At 45.4% G+C, this 23,693-nt stretch overlaps 1 protein-coding gene across 1 annotated transcript in view; it reads left to right on the forward strand.

Annotated features, from left to right (window-relative positions):
* Window positions 1–23,693, forward strand: part of TRPC5 (transient receptor potential cation channel subfamily C member 5) — a 239,519-nt gene that overhangs the window by 166,161 nt on the left and 49,665 nt on the right. Inside the window, exons 4-5 of the mRNA XM_054996536.1 lie at window positions 3,638–3,777; window positions 16,970–17,292. Of these exons, the coding sequence (XP_054852511.1) occupies window positions 3,638–3,777; window positions 16,970–17,292 (463 nt within the window). The remainder of the gene's footprint in view (window positions 1–3,637; window positions 3,778–16,969; window positions 17,293–23,693) is intronic.

The following is a 23,693-nucleotide window of genomic DNA, read 5'->3' on the forward strand; positions in this document are numbered from 1 at the left end:
AGTGCCAGCATGATGTGGATCTGTAAATTATCATGTTAAACAAATAGATTGTATTTATTTTATTTATTTACTTCATTTATTCCCCACTTTTCTGCCCAACAGAGACCCAAAGCAGCTTACATCATTCCCTCTCCTGCATTTTATCCTCACAACAATCCTATGAGGGAGGTTAGGCTGAGAGAGAGTGACTGGCCCAAAGGTACTCAGTGAGCTTCCATGGCTTAGTGGGGATATGAACCTGGGTATCCCTGAGCCTAGACCAATGCACTAACCACTATACCACACAGCTGTCAAATATGCTATTATGGAGCCTTCACTTCTCCCAGCTGTGAAATGTTCTTTCTCTGAAAAGGGATATGTATTGAGATCTAAATTAAACAGGAGTCTTTCAACACCTTAAACTCTAATGAGATTTTATTTTATTTATTTTATTTTTATTTTATTCCAGCCTAAGCTTTCTCCAAATTAAAAAATAAATTGCAAACAGCCGTTTCTTGCACACTTACTCCCTTGATGTACATCTCTGCCTCACTTCTGCAGATGAATTCTGTTCCTTTTTATTTGACACTTTTTATCCAAGGAGCTCAAAGCAGAGTCCGTATTTCTACCCTCTGAACTGTTCTGTAAGGTTTATGACATGGTGGGAGAGTAATGTAACCAGACCAAAGTCATTCAGTTTGTTTCATGGCTGAATGGAAATTCAGTCTGAGTTCTCTAAGACCAGATTATTAGACTCTAATCACCGCCCTTTACTAGCTCCCATAAATTGCCCATTAAGGAAAGTATTAGCAGCCCTTAAAAAGCATTCTTTTATGTCAGTTCTCAAGACGCCCATCTGGAATCTCTTTGAGCTAAGCCCACTTGAAGCCACCTTGGTAGCAATCAAAATGGCGGACTCAAAAAATGTCCTTAGGTTTTCAAAGGCCAGGTTGGATTGCTGCATTTGCCCATTCCCCCGTTGTTCTGTGGTCTTTGCAGTCACTGCACAGTAGGAGGGTCTGCAGGGAATCTGGAATCAACACAAAGTGGATGAATACTGAAACCATTGGGAACGATAAGCTGACAGAATCATAACATAAAAAAGTCGCCTGACTGCTAGTCTGTGCTTAGGGTAAAATAAAATATAACTTTTGAACAATGTGTGAACAGCACTGGACGTTGCCTTTGTGGTACAGCATGGGCTTTGCCAGTGCCATTTCCCACATGTCTAGTCAATGATCATGTAGGACATGATGTAAAAGGTCTGAGACCTGGAGGCTGCTGCCAGTCAGAGAAAGCACTGCTCCATTTGATAGGCTAATGGTCTGGCTCTCTCAAAGGGTCTCTCTACACAAGATGCCTGAACACATGTTCAACAAGTGTAGGGAGACACAATGTTAGCCAGGAAGTGTAGTTTTAAAAGACAGAGCCGTAGGAGATAGCTCATCAGAGGGTTTGTCAGTTTTATCTTCACCTCCCGGAAGGCTCTATCAATTTTGCTTTTCCAGTCTAAAACTGTGGCCGTCGTCACACGGGCATCTCTTCCGTTAAATTTACAGCATATAGCGTCCTACCTGTTATCGGCACAGTAACGTTTCTTTGGGTCACCTAACGGCTCTTCGCGCCACCAGCTGTCCACACCGAAGCACTCTGTTCTGTTCTCTCTAACCGCGCAGAAGCAGCTCCTCCCCCCTTTTTTTTATTATTCTGGCATTTAATTCCGCTATAACGGAATAACAGCATATAAACATTCCGTTAGAGCAAAACATTATGACCGTTTTGTTTTTCCAGCTTTGAAATTATATAAATAGCCCTTTGCCCACAGAAAACTCCCTGTCTGACGTGATCCCCATCGCTGACGACTCTGCCATGGCGATTGAGTCATTTTTACTTCAGCAGAAAGTTTGCATTGTGTTATGTCGTTATGCCGTTATAAGGACATAATAAAATTTAAAAAGGGGGAGTCTCAGGAAGAAATGGATTCTGGGATTGAAGGGAGGGCATAGGACGTTGCAAGGCGAAATACATCGATGTGAGGCATTCACACTGAGGCACAAAATAGCGCGACTATCAAGCACAAAGCAGAAGAGAGAAAATCGCTACAGTGTTGGAATAAGGTGGGTGTTTGCCGGGAAATAGCGCCATTTTAGCACTAAATAAAAGCCTGTGTGACGACGGCCTGTGTGAGATCACAACCAGAGAGCAGCGAGGAATGGAAATGGGCTGGAGCTGCCTTCCAGAGTCAGGCTTGGACCTGGAGAGGTTATAATGGGCTGAAGTTTCTGTCATCTCACAGCTCCAGTGTACAGCAAAGCCTTTGCCCTGCCATCAGCTCTGTCTTTTTAAACTACTCCTCCTAGCTAACATTGCATCTCCAGACACGCGTTCTTCATGTGTCAGATACCTCATGCAGAGAGACTCTAAGGCAGCTTCATCTGTTCAGTCTCCTTCTGAGTCAGACCATTGTGTTGTCTAGCCGACTAATGTCCAGTTTGATTGGCAGTAGCTCTCTGAGGTCTCAGGCAAAACACGTGAAGCTGCCTTTTACTATACTTTGCTCTGTAAAGACCACTATCATCTGTTCTGATGAGCAGCGGCTGTCTCTCACATTGCCTGTTCTCTGATCTTTTTAACTGGAGGTCCATGGGATTGGACCTGGGACCTTCTCTATGCCAAGTAGATGCTCTGCCACTCAGTCATGACTCCTTCCTGGGCTTTCCCAGGGTGCAGCTCAATACGGAATGTATGAAGAGCCCTGCTAGATCAGATCATAAGTCCATCTAGTCTAGCATTCTTTTTTCAAGAGCAGCCAATTGCATGACTCTGAGAAGCAGAGCACCAAGGGCTGGCTTTCCTCTGTTACCAGTCGCAAAAATTGGGCATCAGCTTGGAGATCTGATTTTACTCTCAAGGCCAAAAGCCATCCTCCATTAATTTTGTCCAGTCCTTTTTTAAAACCAGCTAGTGGCCACCTTGTGGCAGTGTATTCCAGAGTGATGTGTAAGTATTTCCTTCTGCTTGTCTGAAAGTCATCCATTTCATTGGGCAGCCCTGAACTGTGCTGTTGTGGAAGAGGGAGGAAACCGTACTCTCTTTCCCCACTTTCTCTGCACCACCCCAAAGGCCATAGCAGGCTAACTTCAGCATGTCTGCTTTACAACTACGTGGCCAGCACCGCATGAAAGTCCAGGTGGCCTCAGTCAAAAACTACCCTTGACATGGGCTCTGCAAACCCTTTCCAATCAGCTGCCCTCTTAATCTCTTTGGAAGAAGCCATTTCCCTCAGAAAAAAATATATTTATTGTAAGTGAACTTGAAGCTTCTCCCGGGGAAAACCAGTTGCATTCTGTAAACCTTTGTCTTGCTATAAAAGAGTTAAAAACAGAACGCCCGCCTTGTCCAAAGAGCTTAAATCTTTTCCAGCGGATGCCACTACTGCAGCTACTGCAGTTTGCACCGTCCCCTCCATTCCAGCCATATTTCGTGTTGCCTCGTAAACCACTCTGCAAGCAGCGCAGTTACATTTTGCAGAAAGGAGAAAAGGGGGAAGGCGGGGGTTTTTTCCCTGAGCTGTTACTTTTTGGCAGCCTTTCCCCTGCATCCGATTTGCTCCACTTTGGTGCTCGGCATCTCACACAAATGAACTCTCTTTCCACAGGTTTCATTTGGGGAGAAATCAAGGAAATGTGGGATGGAGGCTTCAGCGAGTATGTGCACGACTGGTGGAACCTGATGGACTTTGCAATGAATTCTCTCTACCTGGCAACCATCTCCCTGAAAATTGTTGCCTACGTCAAGGTACCATAACTTGGAGCATGTGTGCCCAGTCCGTAGCAGAGGTGTTCTCCAAGATCATGAATTTCTTCTCCCCTTCCTGCTATTGCATTGCACATTTTGAGCACAGGGCAGTGCAAATTTAATGCTGATTCCTGGCAAATGGTGGTTGGTCTCGAGGGAAATGCAGTCCTCTCTTTTGAGACACAAATCCCCCCCCCCTTCTTTACTTGAAACATGGTTCAGGGTCATGCCTGCACCATGTCTAACCATGGTTAATTCTCACCATGCTTCCCTCTTAGCCATGGTTTGCCAATCTGCTTCAGGATGGGAACATTGGTGAGCATTAACCATGGTTAGCACCGACTTCAACATAACACTAAAGCAAGGGTAAGACTAAAAAGGAAAGGGGGAGGGTAGAGTGAAGGAGCACACAGTTCTCTGACTAGCTCTTCAACTTGCAAATCATGCTTTGCAGGGAATTGGCATCATATCTGCACCAGGAATGTGTCTTCTTGGGTGTAAACTGGGGGACAAAGTAGTGCTCTCTTCTCTGTCATAATCCATATGATATAAGCAGTTGCATGTCTTTGAACTGGTATTGATGGGTGGTGTTTGTAGCAACCAATGGAGTGATTGCTTTTTTGCAATTAAAAAAATTAGTATGAAATAGCAGAAGTCAATAGCATCAGTAGATCCAGTACAACCAGAGAAAAATTGAAAATGCTGCAGGTAAATTAACAGAGAATCTCTTAACAGAGCCTATCAGGAAGCAATCTCTTCTTCGAGTGTGCAAATTCAGGTGTCAGAGACTATAACAGCTGCTGGAGCATTGGCTTAAAGTAAGAGAAGAATCACCCCCCTGAAGAAGAGGCTTGTGCTTGAACTACCTTGGAATTTCTCTAAAAATAAGATGGGGGGCTGCAGGGAATTATAGGGGGGGGGTAAAGGATTGGGAAATTCCTTCCTTTCCAAAGCAAATCCCCCCATCCGGAAGGCTGAGAAAGTATTTAGCAGGCCAGTTTCCCCATCCTCCTCTGTGCCCCTTCCCCCACCCATGAGGCAGTCAAGCAGCCAGCCAGTCTCTCGTGTCCCTCCCATTTGTTCTAGTGAGGCAAGCTGGTCAAGATGGTGCCCCATGGACACCAGTGGAAAGTGGTGGTGCCAGTCGCCTTTTCTGCCTGAAGCGTCCACATTTCTTGCCCTGGCCCTGTCTTAAGAAGTAGCCGTGCACTTCCACGGTCCCACTTTACCAAGGATGCTGGTTTTCCTGGTACCTGCCCCTGCTGACCCTCTCCCTCTTTTTCAATTGGGAGGGGGGGACTCTTTTCAAAGTTTTCTTCTGTCTATTGAGCACATTTTGATCCTGCCCCTCCTCTGTGGAGCTCAGGGCAATGTACCTGGTTCTCCCTTTCCCATGTTATCCTCACACAACAGCCCTGTGAGAAGAACAACAGGCCCAAGATTACCCAGTGAACTTCACGGATGGGAGATTTGAACCTGGGTCTCTCCAGGTCTAGTCCAACAGCCTAGCCCTAGCCACACTGACTCTCCAGTGTGACTTTCTGGCATGAGTTTGTTAAAATCACTATTCAGCAGATTTCAGACCCTGTCTTGAAGACAGAGAAACGATCTATTTATCTATACAGGTTTGTCTCACCTTTCTTCCAGGCAACTGAGGGCAGCACATGACGTGACTCTCCCTTCTCCCTTTGTATTCTCACAAAAACCCTCTACGGTAGGTTAGGTTGAGAAGGTGTGACTGGCCGAAGGCCACTCAGCAAACTGAGTCTCCCCAGTTCTTCCCAAATGCTCTTTCCACTTCACAACACTGCCAAAAGGCCAGGCCAGGCCAAGGAATCTAGCTCACCCCAACAGTCTAATGGGAAGAGGCCTCTTGGTCTGATTATATTCTAAGTCTTGGAGGGCAGGATTGACGCCTCTCCATCTGTGCCAGTGGTGATTCAGAACAGCAATATTTCTGTGTGTTTCGATTTAGCAGAGCAATCTGCAGGATTCCAGCTTTCCCCACCATACCCCTGTGAAGTCAGCTATGCTGAGAGAGTGATTAGCTTAAGGTCACCTCCTGAGCATTACGGCTGAATTGGAATTTGAGCCTGGGCCTCTTGGGTCCTTGTCTGACACTCGACCTCCTACACCACAGTGGGAAAGGTGAACGACTCTTGTCTGTGCTGCACAGGCCTCCAAATGCCCCTGCAAGACCACTCCAGCAGCATGCAATTGAGAGCCAGCCATTTCACCTGCTGTACCTAGTAAATGCCTTTTGAGTTGTTCATATTAGGGCAACAGATTTACATGGGAGCATCCAAATGTTCTGCTGGGAAATGCTGAGGCTATGCCTGTGTTTTAGGCACAAGCAGGCACGGGTGGGAGTCATTCTGCTTCTTGCTGCCAGGCGTGATTTGCTGGTGCTCCTTGAGAGTTACAGGTGTTGTGCTAGATGCAGCATGCAGGCTGTCCATTTCCTAAAAGCTTTTTGTTCACTTCCAGCTGCTTCTAATGCAAGCAGAGAGAAAGGAGGGAGGCACCAGGAGGCTAAATATGTTACTAGGCAGGCAAAAGGCTGCACATCAGGAAGGCATGGCATAAATGCTCTGACTATGAAAGGCACCAAGGCCCACTTGAAGCCCTGAATGCTACGGCTGCCTGATGTGCAACATGTGCTTCTTAGAGCATGCACCGAGGAAGCAGCTAGCAAGGAAGCAGCTAGACAGAGCTCTCCACACAGCATCAAAGGATTGCCTCAAAGACTTTGAAAGCTGCAGAGGAAATTGCTCACCTTGTTTAAGCAATAGAAAAGAGCAAGAGTCCAGGAGCACCTATAAGACTAACAACATTTGTTGTGGTGAGTATGAGTTCTCATGAGCCACAGCTCACTTCTTCAGATACATACTGTTTAAGGAAGGGAGTCTGATACATCACCTGATGCAGAGCCCTCCTGAGCTACATTTCAGAGGCTGGTTTGTCTCCCCAAGAGCAGTGCCTGAGCTTAAAGGTTTCCACGCTGCTGAAGGCTCCTTTCTTCCTGCTGCATGTGTGTTCTCTGGCATGGCTTTTAAGTGATGATTAATCTCTTTGTCTATAGATATCAACAATCCAATGAAATTGATGGGCAACAGGTTCAGGGCAGACAAAAGGAAAGCCTTCTTTGGCCAACAAGTATTTAAGTTGTGGAATTCACTGTCAGATGATGTAGTGATGGCTATGAGCCTAGGCAGCTCTAAAAGGGGGATAGGCAGAGTCAGGGAGGAGAGACCTGTTAGGTTCCTCCGCAGGCACAGTGGTGCTGTACACCGATGCACCTGACTTTGACCCCAGAAAGCCATCAGGGATGGTGCAGGGCCTCGCTCCATGGAAGGAGGGGGGTATACCTCACCCTCGATCCTTCTCAACCCACTTGCAGGCCTGCTCAACCTGGTTGACTCCCTGCTGCTTCCTCCTACCTCCAGCTTCCCAAAGCCTCCACCCGCCTCACTGCCTCCTCCTTGCTTGTTGTTCTTTCCCACCTGCCGCCAACTCACCACCACACCTTCTGAGAGACCTTCCCTTATATCCCTTTACCCATTGCTGGCTCCACCTGCCAACCACACCCCCCAGCACTCTAGCCAAGGCCCAGGCTGTGCTAGGCAGCCACACCTGGTATTGCTCTGCTGGCTGCTTGGGCCAGCCACACCTGTGCCTCCTTTGCTGGCTACTGGGCTCTCTTTGCTGATTGTCTCAGGCAGACCCACCTGAGGCTGCCTTGCTCCCAGCCTCATTTGGCTCTTGCTATTCCCTTCCACCCTGCTTACAGGTTGGGGCATGGCCCTGTACTGTTCCTGCTGCCTTTCTTCCCCTGCTGGTAAAGTTGCTGTCTGTCTGGCTGTCCCTGTCTCCTGTGCCCTCTCCCTTTGGTATAGTCCCCTCCTGGCTGTCCCCACTCTCCCTGTCTCGGCTCTTAGCTTCCCACTGGAGGGTGGGGCTAGCTGGCTTCCACCTGCTCCATCTGACCCTCTGAGGATTTAGTGCTTCTCTCCCTCCCTCTGTTGCTGTTGGGTTTTGGACCAGAGTGTCAGTTGGGGTAGCTGGACAGCTGTCTTCCAGCTGTCTCCTGTCCCCTCCTCCTGGTAAGTCTGGGGGCTGGGCCTCAGACCCCAGGCAAGACTTATTAATGGCTACTGGTGGTAGAGAGTGCTGTCAAGTCATAGCCGACTTATGGCAACTCCTGCTGGGTTTTCAAGGCAAGAGACTAACAGAGGTGGTTTGCCATTGCTTGCCTCTGCAACCCTGGTTTTCCTTGGAGATCTCCCATCTATGTACTAACCAAAGTTGACCCTGCTTCGCTTCCAAGATCGGATGAGATCAGGCTTGCTACTATCCATGGGGAATAAAGGGAGCCTCCCTGCACAGAGGCAGCAAACAACACTGCTGGGAAGCAGCAGTAGGGGAAAGTGTTGCCGTCTGTGCCTGTTAGTTGGCCCTCCCAGGTAAGTTATTAGCCCCCATGTAAACAGGATGCTGGACTGAATGGACCACAGTTCTGATCCAGCAGTGATAGTCTTATAGTCTAATGTTAGATAAACATTTTAAAAAATAGAAATAATGGGCTATCAACAGCTTCAAAAGAATCTCTAGTTTCAGGATAGTTTTTGGTGGGTAGCCGTGTTGGTCTGCAGTAGAACTGACAGCAGGATTTGAGCCCAGTGGCACCTTAAAGAGCAACAAGAGACCAACAAGATTTTCAGGGCTTTTGAGAGTCAGGGCTCCCTTCTTCAGGTGCTCCCTTGGTTGGTCTCTAGGGTGCCCCAGACTTAATCTCCCTAGATGCAGCATGTATAATGGCAGGCTGAGCACCCTATGGTGCCACGATGCCCATTCATTCACATGCGTGTGTGCAAGAGACAAGTTCCGTCTGCCCTCAACTCCAGGACTTTTCTAGGGACCAGACAACTGAAGAATGGCAAACCTGATGAATGGCAAAGCTTATTCCCACACTCTGTGTCTGAACTCAGAGCTAAGCTACAAAAGATGAATTACACAAGGAGGAGCACGTGAAGGGAGTTACAATGTTAGCCCGGAAGCTGAGTTTTAAAAGAAATAGGAAAGCTTTGTCAATTTCTTCTCTCTACAGAGCCAGGGGAGATCGCTCCTCAGAGAGCAATCCTCAGAGAGATTGCTCCTCAGAGAGTTTGTTAATTTTCTCTTCACCTCCTAGAAGGGGAGATGAAACTGACAGAGTTTTGGGGAGGCAAAGAGGAAATTAACAAACCCTCTGAGCAACTTTCTCCCTGGCTATGTAGAGAGGGGAAACTGACAAAGCCTTCCGATCTCTTTTAAAACTCAGCTTCCCGGCTAACACTGCGACTCCCTTCACATGCTCATCCTCATGTAATTCGTCTCTTGTAGCTTGGCTCTCAGACTCTGGCAGCCAAACCAGTAGGTGTGGACCTCTTCCCACAGAACAGCAGGTCCCTTTGAATTTTGGAGACACATTGCTGCAGAAAGCTTTAGTGCCTCACCAGGTGGAGCAGCCGCCCTATGTCCATGAAAGGGAAGATGAAAGAGATACTGTTTTCATATGTACTCCATGAAGGGCAGTTCTGGCCCAAGAGAAAATGGATTATCTTAGGCCACCCCGTGGGAGATTTGAATATGGGGCTTTCCAGCTTATATTTTTGGCCACTGCACCGGCTTTGAAAGCTGAGCATAAACAATCCGTATGCATTTTGCCAGTTAACAGGCCGCTTTTGTAAAACCAGCAAAAACTCTTCATGTTGATAGCAAAACATCTTATGATTATTTGCAAGGATGAACCTCTCATAACACATCCATGGATTAGCAACATCTGTGCAAACCCCCACTTGCCTTCGGAGATAAAAGGCTTGTATAATCCCATTGTAGTGACAGAACCAAAAGACATGTGAGTCACTGACAGCGGACCATAGAGATAATTTCTTAGCTTCAAATTGGTTCTTCCCACCTAATATAACTTCCTTTGGTGAACTGAAAGTGGAGGCCTCCATCTCTGGATCATTTCAATGGGCAGAGCTGGTCCAGCTGTAGATGTCAATCAGGCAATTTGTCAGGGTCCCAAAGTACCTGGATCACCTGATTTAGCTGCATAAATTCTTTAAGAAAGACCCATGGCCTGCACTGCTAGTGGAGGCACACAGAGGCAGTGTAACACCTCATTACCTGGCTGGCATGCCCCAGTAAAAACTGGAAGTCACAACAGAGAATACCAGTCAACTGTTGATTCTTTAATGTGCTCTTGATGTGCAACTCAGCATATAGGAAGATAATGGATTGTACATTATGAAAGCAACAGAAAACCCATCCTGGTAGGTCAAGCATGTTGAGCATTGGGAGAAGAGATGGGTGTCTATTTCTCTCACAAATAAAAATAATAAATCCTGCATATATTTGAGCCCTAGGTGTCAGAGAGGCTTTCAGCATATCTTCATGCATCACATGTATTTTGGATGTATGTACTCCTTCAGTGCCTCTGCATGTGTGCAGAGTAAAGCCAAAGATGTGCAGACCTGTTGCTAACAGCTTATCTTCCAGGCAAGGTGTTTTGTTTACAAGTAGAGATGGGTATGAACAGCAATATGAACCAAAAAAAGCCATGGACCGCCCAATCTGCTCTTCACGAGAAAGCTGTATGTGAGTCCTTGTTCCCGGCAAACATGTGTTCGTTCCAAACCCTCTTTTGTGGCATTCGTCAGCCGTTCGTAAAGCCAGACAGTCTGGTGCCTTTCAATCAATTCCCCTGGCAACATAGGCATGGACTGTCTGAACTCTATCTGAACTCCTTCTCGCTTTCCTTCTGGCTTGTAACCCCTCAAAGTTTCTTCCAGCAGACAGTCCAGTTTTTGCCACTGTAAAGAGAAAATTACATGAAAGGGGGAGACCCGTGGATCATGCCTTTCCTGGGGTGCAAGCTCTCTGAAACTTGGAGGGTCTTCAGAGGACAGTGAGGACTATGTCCCCTGCAAATTTGGTGGGTATTGGACATTAGGAAGGTCAGTTTGTAACCCTTCAAAGTAGCTTCCAGCAGACAGTCCAGTTTTTGGCACTGTGAAAATAAAATGACATGAAAGGGGGAGAACCCATGGACTCTCCTTTTCCTGGCTCAAGTTCAGCTAAGTCCCAAGGGGGCCGTTCTGGCTCCCACGAACCTCCAACTATGAACATGTTCTCCTCACCCACTCAGGCACATTGTTCTGAAGTGCAAACCCCACAACAGACAATGGCCCTATTTTGGCTGTTGCCAAACTAATTAACCCAAGGGAGGGAAACCGTGTGACAAAGGTCACCCAGAGAGCCTGGTGGCTCGTGCACTGTCATTGAATGAGTGAACAACGTGATTGCTGAGTGGCGCACAAAAGGTCTGAAAGATGGAGAAAGGTCTTTTCATTAAGCAAATTGAGCTGGCAGGTTTTGAAGTAGTGAGAGAGGGGCTTGTAGAGGGAGGGGCTTGTAGACCACTAATGTTCTTGAGATGTTCAGCTCCTGAGTTCTCCAGGAGATACACAGCATCCTCCAAGGGATCTCTTGTCAGTGGAACTGGGTCAGCTGTTCCACGTCAAGGGCCAAAGATCAGTTTTCCTAGGGATGAGCAGATCCTCCCCTCTTTTGTTTCCTGATTGTTCTATGGCTTGAGTGCGCACACCGCCCTGTACATTGTGTGCCATCTCCCTTCTGTTTCACTTTTCAAAGTTGTGAAATTAATTTTGGAATTAGCACAAGCGCTATTTGCCTCAGGTTCCGTTTACACTTTTTTTCTCCTTACAAATGACTGATACATAGAGAGGCACACCTTGCAAAAGGAATCGTGGTACGATGTCATCGTGGCTTCTTTTGCGCTCCATGTTGTACATGGCAAGCATGCCACGTACTACATGATGTGTCTTGCACTACATGGCATGTTTTGCACTACTTGCTATACATGCACATTGGTCACCTGTAAGAGGAAACAAAAGATGCAAATGGTGAGTGCAGCCACTTGTGCAGTGATCTGAATTAAAGATAAATGGTTAATTCATGAGCGGTACTTCTCAAACAAGATCGAGTAATTCAGCACTTCAAAATCAGAGTCATTCGTATGAATTTTATCAGCATTCCTAGCTTCCCTCTTGTGCAAATGTATCCCCAAATGTATTCTGGGTTTTCTTTTTTGGCCATTCTACAGCATGATGTGATGTTGGAAACTGAGAGGAATGGATTTTGACCACCACAAAGGGTTCATTGGTCATCTCTAAGGCACAATATGTTAACAGCCTTCTTGTATCACTCCTCGCAAGGGCTTTTTTTCTGGGAAAAAAGGTGGTGGAACTCAGTGGGTTGCCCTTGGAGAAAATGGTCACATGGCTGGTGCCCCCGCCCCCTGATCTCCAGACAGAGGGGAATTTAGATTGCCCTCTGTCTGGAGATCAGGGGGCGGGGCCACCAGCCATGTGACCATTTTCAAGAGGTTCCGGAACTCCGTTCCACCGCGTTCCAGCTGAAAAAAAGCCCTGCTCTTCACTTTCCTGTCCTCTTCATAAAAACATCTTGCAGTATCACCTTCTGTCCTTTTGGGAGGCAGCTGAATAATTTTTCAGGCCTAACCTCTGTGTACCCACAGCTTATGCGGGCAACTGGGCTCAGTAGTTTCAGTCCCCAAAATTTAGCTGTACAATGTGCACAGATTCCATTCATCAAAGAGTACCAGCAGGGGAATTTTTGCTTATTTGTTGAACAGGGAGGTTCAAATAAAGCATCTCTGAGCATGTGCAAAATGCCATTCCTTCTCCAGTGAGTAACCATAACCAGTCTTCAAGATGGAATAGAGAAAAGAATTATTACTTCAGAAGTCAAAGAACCAAGACCAATTTGCAATCCAGTAGGTCTCTCCCCGACACACAAAATTAATCCCTTCGGTGGTTTGCATTATATAGCCAGAATTTTGACACAGGACAACTTTTTTTTAATGGTCTTTGAGATTGCCAAAGACTATAGATCTGGGCAACCAAATGACTTGGTCAAGTTCTTTTTCTTCAGGATTCAGCATAAACGCTGGCTGGGAGCCACGCACCTTTGAGACATTTGCCAAAAAGACGCTGCAGAGTTTGGAGCCCATCACTTCTTTTACAAGAGTCTGCTTTCTATTAACCACTTTGCAAAAGCCCAGGAAAGAGTGAAAAGCACAGCCGTCTCTTCTGTGTGCCTTTTAAGGGCTTTCCACAAATCACGTTAACTGAATCTTTCCATGACATGCATGCAAGTAGGGAACAGTTTGAAATGTCAGAAACAATCATAGGCTGTGCAGAAGTGCATTAATGCAGGACTCCGATTCTTCTGTACATGGGGACGAATTTCTTTCTTTTCTTAAGCCAAGTTTTAAAAATTTCCAGGCTCCTATAGAGAGATTTCATTTGTGGCATTTGTCAGGAGCAAGACAAATCAATTTATATAGCCAGCGAATTCCACCAAATTTATATATCCACCCCACCCCCACCCCAATTACAAATGTAATTCCTGAATAGTTCTGATTTCCAAAGTACTTCCTGCCTGCCATTATGTTCTGTACTCATATAACTAAAAAAAAAAAAATTAAAACCCAAGTGAATGTAACAGCAGCAAAGAACCATTTGAAAAATGCTAATTGATTTCTCTTGAAATGTTCAGATTCCTGTATGTTTAGCCTGACCTTCGGTAGCAGCTGATGCTGCTGGGGTGATGATGAACTCTGTGTTGGTATATTGCAGCATAAACCCAAAGCTTTGTGGCACTTGGGATCCTTGTGGTAACACCCCGAGCAGCATTAGCACATGGCTCTGACTGGTGGCCCCAAGATTTCATGCAGCGTTGGACTGCTGGCAGCTAGAGAGTCCCAGAATCCTTTTTATCATTGCAAGAGGTTCTATGGGGCACATCTTCCCCTGCTTTAACAGTGTTTCTAAAAATATTAATACACCCCAAACAGGCACCTGGGTTGCTTGTACTGTTGGGTCACTGTTGGTTTTGGAGATCATTCATTCATAGAGACGCCAAAAGTCAGAAGCAAGTTGATGGCACACAACACACACGCTTCTGCTTCTTCCACTGCTTTATATTTTATACTTTTTTTCTCCACTGGTATATACATCTGAGTGTTTGGTACAGGAAAGGAAGGCCATATATTTAGAAATTAATAGACCACAGAGCAAGCAGACTAGACTTTTGCAGTGGTGAAAGAGGCAGTAGGGAGTATATCTGTTCTATTTATTTATCTAAAGAATATGGTTTGGTTTAAGAGAGTTTTTTTGAGACTGAAGGGTTGGCTCTGCAGGAGCAGATCTTTCTTATTAAAGCAGAGCACTGCTTAATACTAAATTATTGCATTACCATCAGCGGCACCAGCCTTAAGCTGAAATTGGTGGCTGGTGCAAGATAACTCTGCAAATTATTGTCCTGAAGGGCCATCAAGGTCGGAGGTATGAATTATCTTGACAAAATGTGTGTTTCTCACACGACCTGTTGTTTGCTGAGGATGTGGGCGTAGGAAATTGGTGGGCAGGTGGGAGGCTACATCCCTCTCACACCCACTCACACTCCCCCAGAAATGCCCTCACGAGGCTGTTGTAACCTCTCCAGTTGGACTTGTTTTGGAATTTGGATCTGGGCTCAGGATTTCTTTTTTTATGACCAGGAGGAATAAGGCACTTTCAATGAGTTATAAGTTCCGCCCATCGGAATGTGTTCACATGATCACTGGTGATCAACTGGAAAGCCAAAAGCTATTTAGGTTGACTTGCATCACCTTCAGTCCAACTTATTTCTTATCGGCCACTTCACATATTACTTTTAAGCACACGTATGAATGTGACAAACCAGTGGTTGAAAATGCAGGCTAGAGAGCCAGAACTGACTGCAATTCTCTGTTGAGTGTCTGCCTAACTGGAAAACAGAATTTTCTTGCTATGTGAAGCATCCCTGAGGAAATTCTTTGAACATCCAAACAGAAGAATGTGTGGTGATATTTTGTCATAGAAACAGGGATGCCGCCTCTATAGTTGGGGGACATTCAGCATTGTACCACCTAAGGGTGGGATTGTGGCTCAGTGGGAGAGCACCTACTTTGTGCCTGGGAGGTCCCAGGTTCAATTCCCAGCATCTCCAGTTAAAAGGATCTCATATAGGTGATGTTGGAGAAAACATTCTTTTGTCTGAGAGCAGAGTCTTCTGCTAGTCAGAGTAGAAAACTTTGAGCAATGGTTTGACATATGAAGCAGCTTCAGATGTGTCCCATAAGTGTCAAAGGAGGTTTTTCAACTAATCTCAGTCTCAGAAGGAGAGGGGAAGTAGTTCAGTAGAAGAAGAAGACAATCTTTGCATGCAGAAGGCCACAAGCATCTTCAAGTTCTTTTTCTACCCAAGACCCAGAAGGCTCATTTTGGGTCAAGGTAGACAATACTGAACTAGGCAGACTAATGGCAGCTTTATGTGCCCCTGTATGCTCAAATGTAATCTTAAACTTGTGGAAGAAATAGGGTTGCCAGCTCCAAGTTGTGAAATTCCTGGAGATTTGGTGTGGAGCCCAAAGAGGGCAGGGTTGGGGGAAGGGAACGAACCCACCAGGTGTCAGAGACTGCCAGCTAGGCATTTCAAGTAACTTCACTGCATGAATCCAAGGATTCATGAGCTAAACATTTATTGACAATCTAAGAGCTCAGTACAGTAGACATTTCATTGACAGGAATAACCGTTCCCTCCCCCTGCTAAGCATTAAACTCTCCAAGCCCCACCCATTCTACTCCCCCCTTAGTTATGCTGTAAGCTAAGTTCTAATTAGCTGAAGAAGGTAAAGTGAAAGTAAACAAAGTTGTTGTTTTGACTGGGCCTTCCGGTCTCCTTCGGCCAACTGGCCGTGTCTCTCTGGTAACTGGCTGCGTCTCCCTGGTAACATTGATAACATTCCCACTGATGACATTCCTTCTCCCAGCTTCTCTGTCATGTAGCACTCAACAGCACTCTTAAAGCAGGGCACAGGAGATCAGGCCTGCAGCCCAACAGTGAACCCCCAAACTCTCCCAAGTATGGCAGGGACCACCCTGACACTAGAGTATAATGCCATAGTGTCCATGCTCCAAAGCCTCCATTTCCCCCAGGGGAACTCATCTCTGTAGTTCAGTTGTAATTCTTGGAGATCTTCAGGCCCTACCTGGAGGCTGGCTACCCTAGGAAAAAATGAAGCAGGAGGACAGGTCCTTCTGCCTTTCTTAAATGGCCCCTCCATTTGCCAAATATTATTTATACAGAGCAGGAGTCATCCTCAACCTTGTTGAGCCTGTGAACATTTTCAGAATTTTGAGAAAGGGTAGCAGCTGCCATTACAAAATGACTGCCTCAGGAGGTACAACCAGTCACAAAATGGCTGCATTCCAAGCCAAACAGATTCTTACGATGGCAGGGCTGTATTATTCATAAGGCTGACTAGGCCAAAGTCTAGGGGCCCCTCAGGGACTAGGGGCCTGTCAATTTTTTTTGCTGGTGCACATCCCCATATAAATTACAATTAATTGATTCTCTTATATAACCTCTATTAATAAGATAATTAACCACTTCCTTATTGAAGTGAAACAAATTGTCTTTTACATTAAAACAATTATCCATAAAGTATATATTCACTTCAAAATTTTACAGCGTTGAACAATTATACCCTCAAAATGTGCTTTCCTGAAGAGTTCTACTCGCGCAATAAAAATATTTTTAAAAATTGTGAATAGAATTCTTCAGGAGACCCTAAAAATAGGTATAGGGCTTTGTACTGCAGTCTAGTGCCAACTGTACCAGGATCAGGCTGTCAGCTGTAGTGGGGTGAAACAAAGAAGCTCCGGAGGGGGCCTGAAATACCTGAAAGCCTAGGGGCCCAGCCATGGGTTAATACGGCCCTATATGATGGGGCTGGTATTTCCAAGAAGTGCTCCATACAGGCAGAAAGGCCTTCTGAAGTACCTCCTCCTTCAGTTAGGTGGAGGAAAGCCGGGGTTGGCTTTGGAGCATAGGTGTTTTGGGGAAGAAGCAAGTGGGCCCCAGGAAACAACCATAAGCACCCTCCTGAGGGAATCACTGCAATCGGTTGTCTGTGGAAATGCTCTGAAAACTGAACTGAACTGTGTGGTTTGAAGTGTTGCTAACTACAACCATTCACCTATGTTCCTTTCCCCCCCTCCCCTATTATTTCTTGCAGTACAATGGTTCCCGTCCAAGGGAGGAATGGGAAATGTGGCACCCCACTCTCATTGCAGAAGCCCTGTTTGCAATATCAAACATTTTAAGCTCCTTGCGTCTCATCTCCCTGTTTACAGCAAACTCTCACCTGGGACCCCTGCAGATCTCTCTGGGACGCATGCTGCTAGACATCCTCAAGTTCCTCTTTATTTACTGCCTGGTGCTGCTGGCTTTTGCCAATGGACTCAACCAGCTTTATTTCTATTATGAAACCAGTGCCTCGGAAGAACCCAACAACTGCAAGGGGATCAGATGCGAGAAGCAGAACAACGCCTTCTCCACGTAAGACTCCTCTTCCTCTCTTTGGGCGCCGATTGCTGTTGTGGCTCACCTTCCAAGTCTCGGTGGCAGGCTGAATGCTACTGCTGCTCTTGTGAAAATCCCTTGGTTTATTCATGTGCCTTTTGTCAGTGTTGTGCAAGCAGGAGACTGGCGCTATCTCCAAGGTTCAGCCGCAGGATGCAGCTGACCTGATGGCCTCTGCAAGGGCTCGATGTCAGTAGCTGGGAGAATGACAGCTGCTCTAATGCCAGGGCTATCATTCCTGCCAATAGGCTTTGCATATTACACACACAGAAAAAGTTACAGGGGCACTCCAAGGATTTGTTCAAAGATGAAATGCCGTCCTCTGCATTTCAAGAGCCCCTCTTTTCGGGGCCCAAATATCCGTTGAATGATATCTACATTCATGTGCCATAAACCTTCCTTGTATTGAGTCATGCTCAGTTACTGAAAGGACATTATCCTTTAAAAAACAGAGCCCCTGCGCTTGACCTGAGATGCTGTTTTCTCACCAGTAAGCCAAGCATGCTGCTCCTTTTGAGCTGTGTTATGTATATCAGGATAAGAACATGAGCCCTGCTGGATCAGATAAAGAGGCCACTGAATCCAGCCTCCGGTCTCTAAAAGTGACCAGCTTTTCAGCATCCACATGACGTTCCCTAATCATTCTCTTTCCATGTTACCATCCACTTTATTCTGATCTGTCCCAAGCATGCTTTGGTGCAGTCGTTTTGGAAAGAACACACTTCAAGCATGCATGCATGCCACTTGGATGGGGAAGGTGTATGTTTTCCAAGGTCCCACCTACATTGTGACCGTATTCTTTCCATCACTCCCTCCTGGTCACCATTGTCTCTGCTGCACCAATGAAGGACTTAAAAAAACCTGCTGGTGCCAGCCTGCACATGGGTAAAATCAACAGCAGCCCGTAAGCATGCTTTCTCTGTGGTGGCCCCTACTCCATGGAACTGCCTGCTCCTGGCTTTCCACAAACAATGCAAAACTGAATTATTCAAAAAAGGCTTTTTACTCAGATAAGAGGGCTGTATTGTAGGGAGGGGGTCTTAGAAGCTTCGCTAATGAGCTAGGGACCATAGACTTCACCACTATTTTGCCTTACGTACTTTCTGTTGCTTTAAATATGTACTCCTGTGTACTGCCTGTGCTTCATGTTTTCTAATGTCAGTCCTAGGATTGCTTGTGTTCTGTTTCAGCATTTCTTCAACTCTTGCTAATGCCATGTCTTTGGCCATTTCCACATGTCTTTAAAGGGACAGCCCACTCACTAAATGCAGGCAGCTGTTCCACTTCACTCCAGACGTCTACATTTTCAAAACGGTTGCAGACTGTTTGGCTTCCATTTTTTCGGAGCCTTTATGTGGTTCCATGAAAGGTGCTGAAAAAATGGAAGCCAAACAGTCTGCAACCATTTTGAAAATGTAGACGTCTGGAGTGAAGTGGAACAGCCGCCTGCGTTCGGTGAGTGGGCTGTCCCTTCAAGAATGTGTGGAAAAAGCCTTTGTAAACTTACATTAATTTACCCTACGGCATTGTTTATGGAAATGACCTTGATATTGACTGTGCTAATCTCACACTGTGTAATCTGCCTTGAGTCTCAGTGAGAAAGGTGGACTATAAATGTCATTAATAACAACAACAACAACAACAACAACAATAAATTAAAATTAATAGTGCACTGTAGCACAATGTTGCCCTGATTTAGATAGCCCAGGCTAGCCCAATCATGTCAAATCTTGGAAGCTAAGCAGAGTCAACCCTGATTAGTACTTGGATGGGAGACATTCAAGGGTCATTACACAAAAGCAGGCAATGGCAAACCAGCTCTGAGCATCACTTGCCTAGAAAATTCTGCAGGGTTGCCATAAATTGCTTGTGACTGGATGACACTTTCCACCACCGCCATAGTACAACATTATAATGATTTATTGCTCTGATCCTCTAGTTTCTCTGAATTCCCGCTATCTTTTTTTAAAGCAAAAAGTATATAGCCCTTTTGGTTGTGGAAATATAAGGGGAAAGGTGTGAGCAGTTTTTGTCCTGATTGCCTGGAAAGGAATGGGGAGGGGGAGGTGCAAGACAATTGAAGTGGGACAGGAATTCATCCAATTGTTGTAGCAATTTAAGAAACACGGAGAATCATTGCCATGGGGCCAATTTCACTAATTAATTATCCTGTCTGTAAAGAAGTCTTTACTTTTACCTTTCCCAAACCTACCACCAATCAATTTCATGAGTTTTTGAGTTCAAATGTTATGGGAAAGAGAGAGAGCAAGAGATCACTCCACTCCTTGCATAATTTGCATAAGCATTAATCTCAATATTTTCTCCCTTTTTTCTATAGAAAAGCCCCAACCTCTTTAGCCTTTCCTCCTAGTGAAAAGGCTCCTGTCCCTTCATCATAGTGTTTACCTTCTTCTGCATGTATCCCATTTCTGAAAAATTCTTTTGCGGTGGAATGGCCAGATCAGCCCACAGATGTGTGATTTTTAAAGGATCCCCCTTTGTTAATGTGTTCTAGGAATGTAATGGGGAGAGGACAGACAATGTAGGTATCATCTGAAGACCTGCACATGGTGTGGTGTGTCACTGTCAGGCTCTGCCAGTTAGATCCCCAGTTACTTCACTGAAGACACATCAAGAGTCCAGTTAAAGTTTCTTTATTAGAGATCCCATCAGTATCAGTGCACTCAGACTACAGCATTGGCAGAAGTGATGTAAATGGGCAAAACAATGTTACTTATAGAGCCCTGGGATAAAGACCGTTAGAATTTAGGTGTGCAGGGCCAAGGAGGTTGGAGGGGGTAGGGCAGGAGAAGACAAGGATGAGCTCATTTCTTGTCCGGCTCCAGCCGGCATTCCAAGGACACTTTCCCATGCCAGTCGAGAAAGTGAAAGATCAAACCGACAGGGAAAAGCCCAGATAGTGGTAGCTAGCAACAACAAGTCCGGGAATGAACCGTTAATCAGCAATTGGGTAGTAAAATGTTCTTTTTTATATAAGTGCAAAAGTGCAAAAAGTGTCTTAATAAATATGCGATTCTAATAAATACAATAAATACAAATACAATTAATCAAAGTCCTATTTCTATGTCCAAGTCGTTGTGGTGAACACTTGTATCCAGCAGAGCTGTAACGCCGCAATGGGCTCACTCCTAAAAGTCACAGAGTTGAAGAAAAGGTGATTCCAGTCCAATCCAAACTATGATAATATTATTCAAGGATGTGCCGACGGGATTATGCGGGCATCCTATACAATTCCCGTTTCGTGTATTGCACACTTCCTCTGGGCACAATTAAAGATGGACTGTAATAAAAATACATCTATATGAATATATAATATATAATATATAATATATATATATATATATATAATATATAATATATATATATATATATATAATATATAAAAAGTCAACTCTGTGACTTTTAGGAGTGAGCCCATTGCGGCGTTACAGCTCTGCTGGATACAAGTGTTCACCACAACGACTTGGACATAGAAATAGGACTTTGATTAATTGTATTTGTATTTATTGTATTTATTAGAATCGCATATCTATTAAGACACTTTTTGCACTTTTGCACTTTGCACTTATATAAAAAAGAACATTTTACTACCCAATTGCTGATTAACGGTTCATTCCCGGACTTGTTGTTGCCAGTCGAGAAAGTGAAAGCAGCAACCTGCAAGATAAGCTACTCTTGGCTACATAATCAGACAGTTACACAGATAGTTCTTTACACATTCTCAGAGGCCCAGAGTACAGATAATAATAGACATACATGGCAGATAAGCAGGGCACATCTGACATAGTGCCCCTCCCAAGATGCCCCTCCCCTCACAGTGGACCCAGTTTCTCTGGGTAGGCTTTGTGATATTTACGTATCAATTTTGGAGCATTCACATCAGTAGCTTTTACCCATTCTATATTAATCTTATCAAAATGTACCCATTGAATCAGGTAAAACAGCGTACCCCTTTTTAATTTAGAGTCCAGCACATCTTCAACTTCATAGTGTGGTTGTCCATTCACAATCAAGGGGGGCGGGGAGCTCCTCGTTTTGGATGCCATTTATCCGGTGTGTGTATGTGCTTTCTTCAGGAGGCTGGAATGAAATACAGGGTAGGCATTTTTCAAATTCTTTGGTAGTTGTACCTCTGCAGTGACTTCATGGATCATTCGCACCACTGCGAAGGGTCCTAGGAATTTCCACCCCAGTTTCTTACCTTGGCAGGTTTTTGGTAGATGTGTACACAATCTCCCACTTGTAATTTCCAGGGGTCAGACCTTTTTTTGTCTGCTTGTTTTTTATAATCCTCTTTTGCTTTGTTCAGGGTTTTTCTGATCACTTCCCCCCACTGAGCTATTAATCTGGGCGACCAGTCTCTCAGATCCCCTGGGGGAGCTTCTGGCGCATTTTGAGCAAACGACATGGCCTTCCCCTCATATCCATGAACCACCATAAAGGGAGAGGCCCCTGTAGACTCATGCACTGCCTTGTTATAACCATATTCAGCAATAGCTAGAAAGTCCATCCAGTTATCATGTTGATAATTAACATAGCATCTTAAGAATTGCTCCAACACCTGGTTAACCCTTTCGGTTTGCCCATCGGTCTCAGGATGATGGACTGAGCTGAGCCCCTGCTCGATCCTTGCCACTTGCAAAAGCTCCCGCCAGAACTTGGCAACAAACTGACTTCCCCTGCCTGAAATTACTTTCTCTGGGAATGAGTGTAAGCGGACCACGTGCTGCATGAACAAATTGGCTAGTTTCTTTGCAGTTGGGATCTTGGAGCAGTGGATGAAGTGAGCCTGCTTTGAAAATAGGTCCACCACTACCAAAATCACAGACTTCCCCTTGGAGGGGGGAAGGCCTGTGACAAAGTCCATTGAAACTGTTGCCCATTGCTGGGGGAGGGGTCCCAATGGCTGTAAGAGTCCTGGTGGTTCTCCCCCCCTTTTCTTTCCCATTAGACACACCTGGCATGTAGATATATATTGAGAGATATCCCGTCTCATATTTGGCCACCAAAGCTGTCTCTGGGCTAGATGCAAAGTCTTTACATAACTGAAGTGGCCTGCTAATTTTGCGTCATGACAGGCTTTCAACACTTCCCCTCTCAGACTGGCTGGGACATACAGTTTACACTTTCGGTACCACAGTCCCTGCACGCCCTGTTCCAGTTCTTCCTTGGGGCTGTCATCCCCTTCCTTTTCTACCTCCTCTTTTACCCTTCTCTCCCATTCACTGGGTTCAGGGGCGGTTTTCGAGCTTTGCGACTGGCTCCAGGTGGTAACTGCCCCCCAATCTGGGTGCGTGAGAAAATGGTATCCACCACTTCCTCCCTTTGGCTGTCATATTGGGGTAATCATGATAGGGCATCCACCAGGAAGTTGGACTTGCCCAGGAGATGTTTTAACACAAAGTTGAACTTGGAGAAAAATTCAGCCCATCGTAATTGCTTAGCCCCTAACTGCAGGGTGTACGTAAAGCTTCAAGATTTTTGTGATCTGTCCACACCTCATAAGGTACTTTGGCCCCTTCCAGCCAATGCCTCCATGTACTTAACCCCAATTTATTGGCAGAGGCGTCTTTATCCCGCACCGCCCAGTGGCGCTCTGCATCAGAAATTTTTTTAGAGAGATAAGCACAAGAGAGCAGCCTCCCGTTCTCATCTTCTTGCAATATGACACACACACACCCCATCGCTATGTCACTTGCATCCACCTGCACAATGAATTTGCGGTTTTCATCGGGGTGTCTTAGAACAGGTTCTGATGTAAACAATTGTTTTAGTTGCTCAAATGTGGTTTGGCAGTCTTTTGTCCATTCTAGTCTAGCATTAGGCTTCACTCCTTGCGGCCCTTTCCCTTTTGTTTTCAACAAGTCAGTCAATGGCAAAGAGATCTGAGCAAAAAATTTTATGAAGGGTCTATAGAAGTTTGCGAATGCCAAGAACGACTGCAACTGTCACCTATTTTTCAGGGGGTCCCATCCCACAACTGCTTGTACCTTATTAGGGTCCATTTTCAATCCCTCCCCTGAAATTTGATACCCCAAGAAATCCAATTTCTGTTTATGGAATTCACATTTAGACAGTTTAACCAGCAGGTGTTGGTCCCACGAAGTCTGTAGTACCTCCTGTACTAATTTCACATGTGATTCATAGTCTTTTGAATAAATTAAAATGCCATCAAGATAAACCACCACCCCCTTGTACAGGTGCTTGAGTAGGACCTCATTAATTAAGGTCATAAAAACCCCTGGAGCCCCTTGCAATCCAAAAGGCATGACTCAATATTCAAATTGCCCCGATGGGGTGTTGAAGGCAGTCTTCCATTCATTCCCTTTCTTTATTCTCACCCGGAAATATGCATC

The sequence above is a fragment of the Eublepharis macularius genome, chromosome 13, assembly GCF_028583425.1.
Source record: "Eublepharis macularius isolate TG4126 chromosome 13, MPM_Emac_v1.0, whole genome shotgun sequence".
In the NCBI taxonomy this organism is placed as follows: Eukaryota; Metazoa; Chordata; class Lepidosauria; order Squamata; family Eublepharidae; genus Eublepharis; species Eublepharis macularius.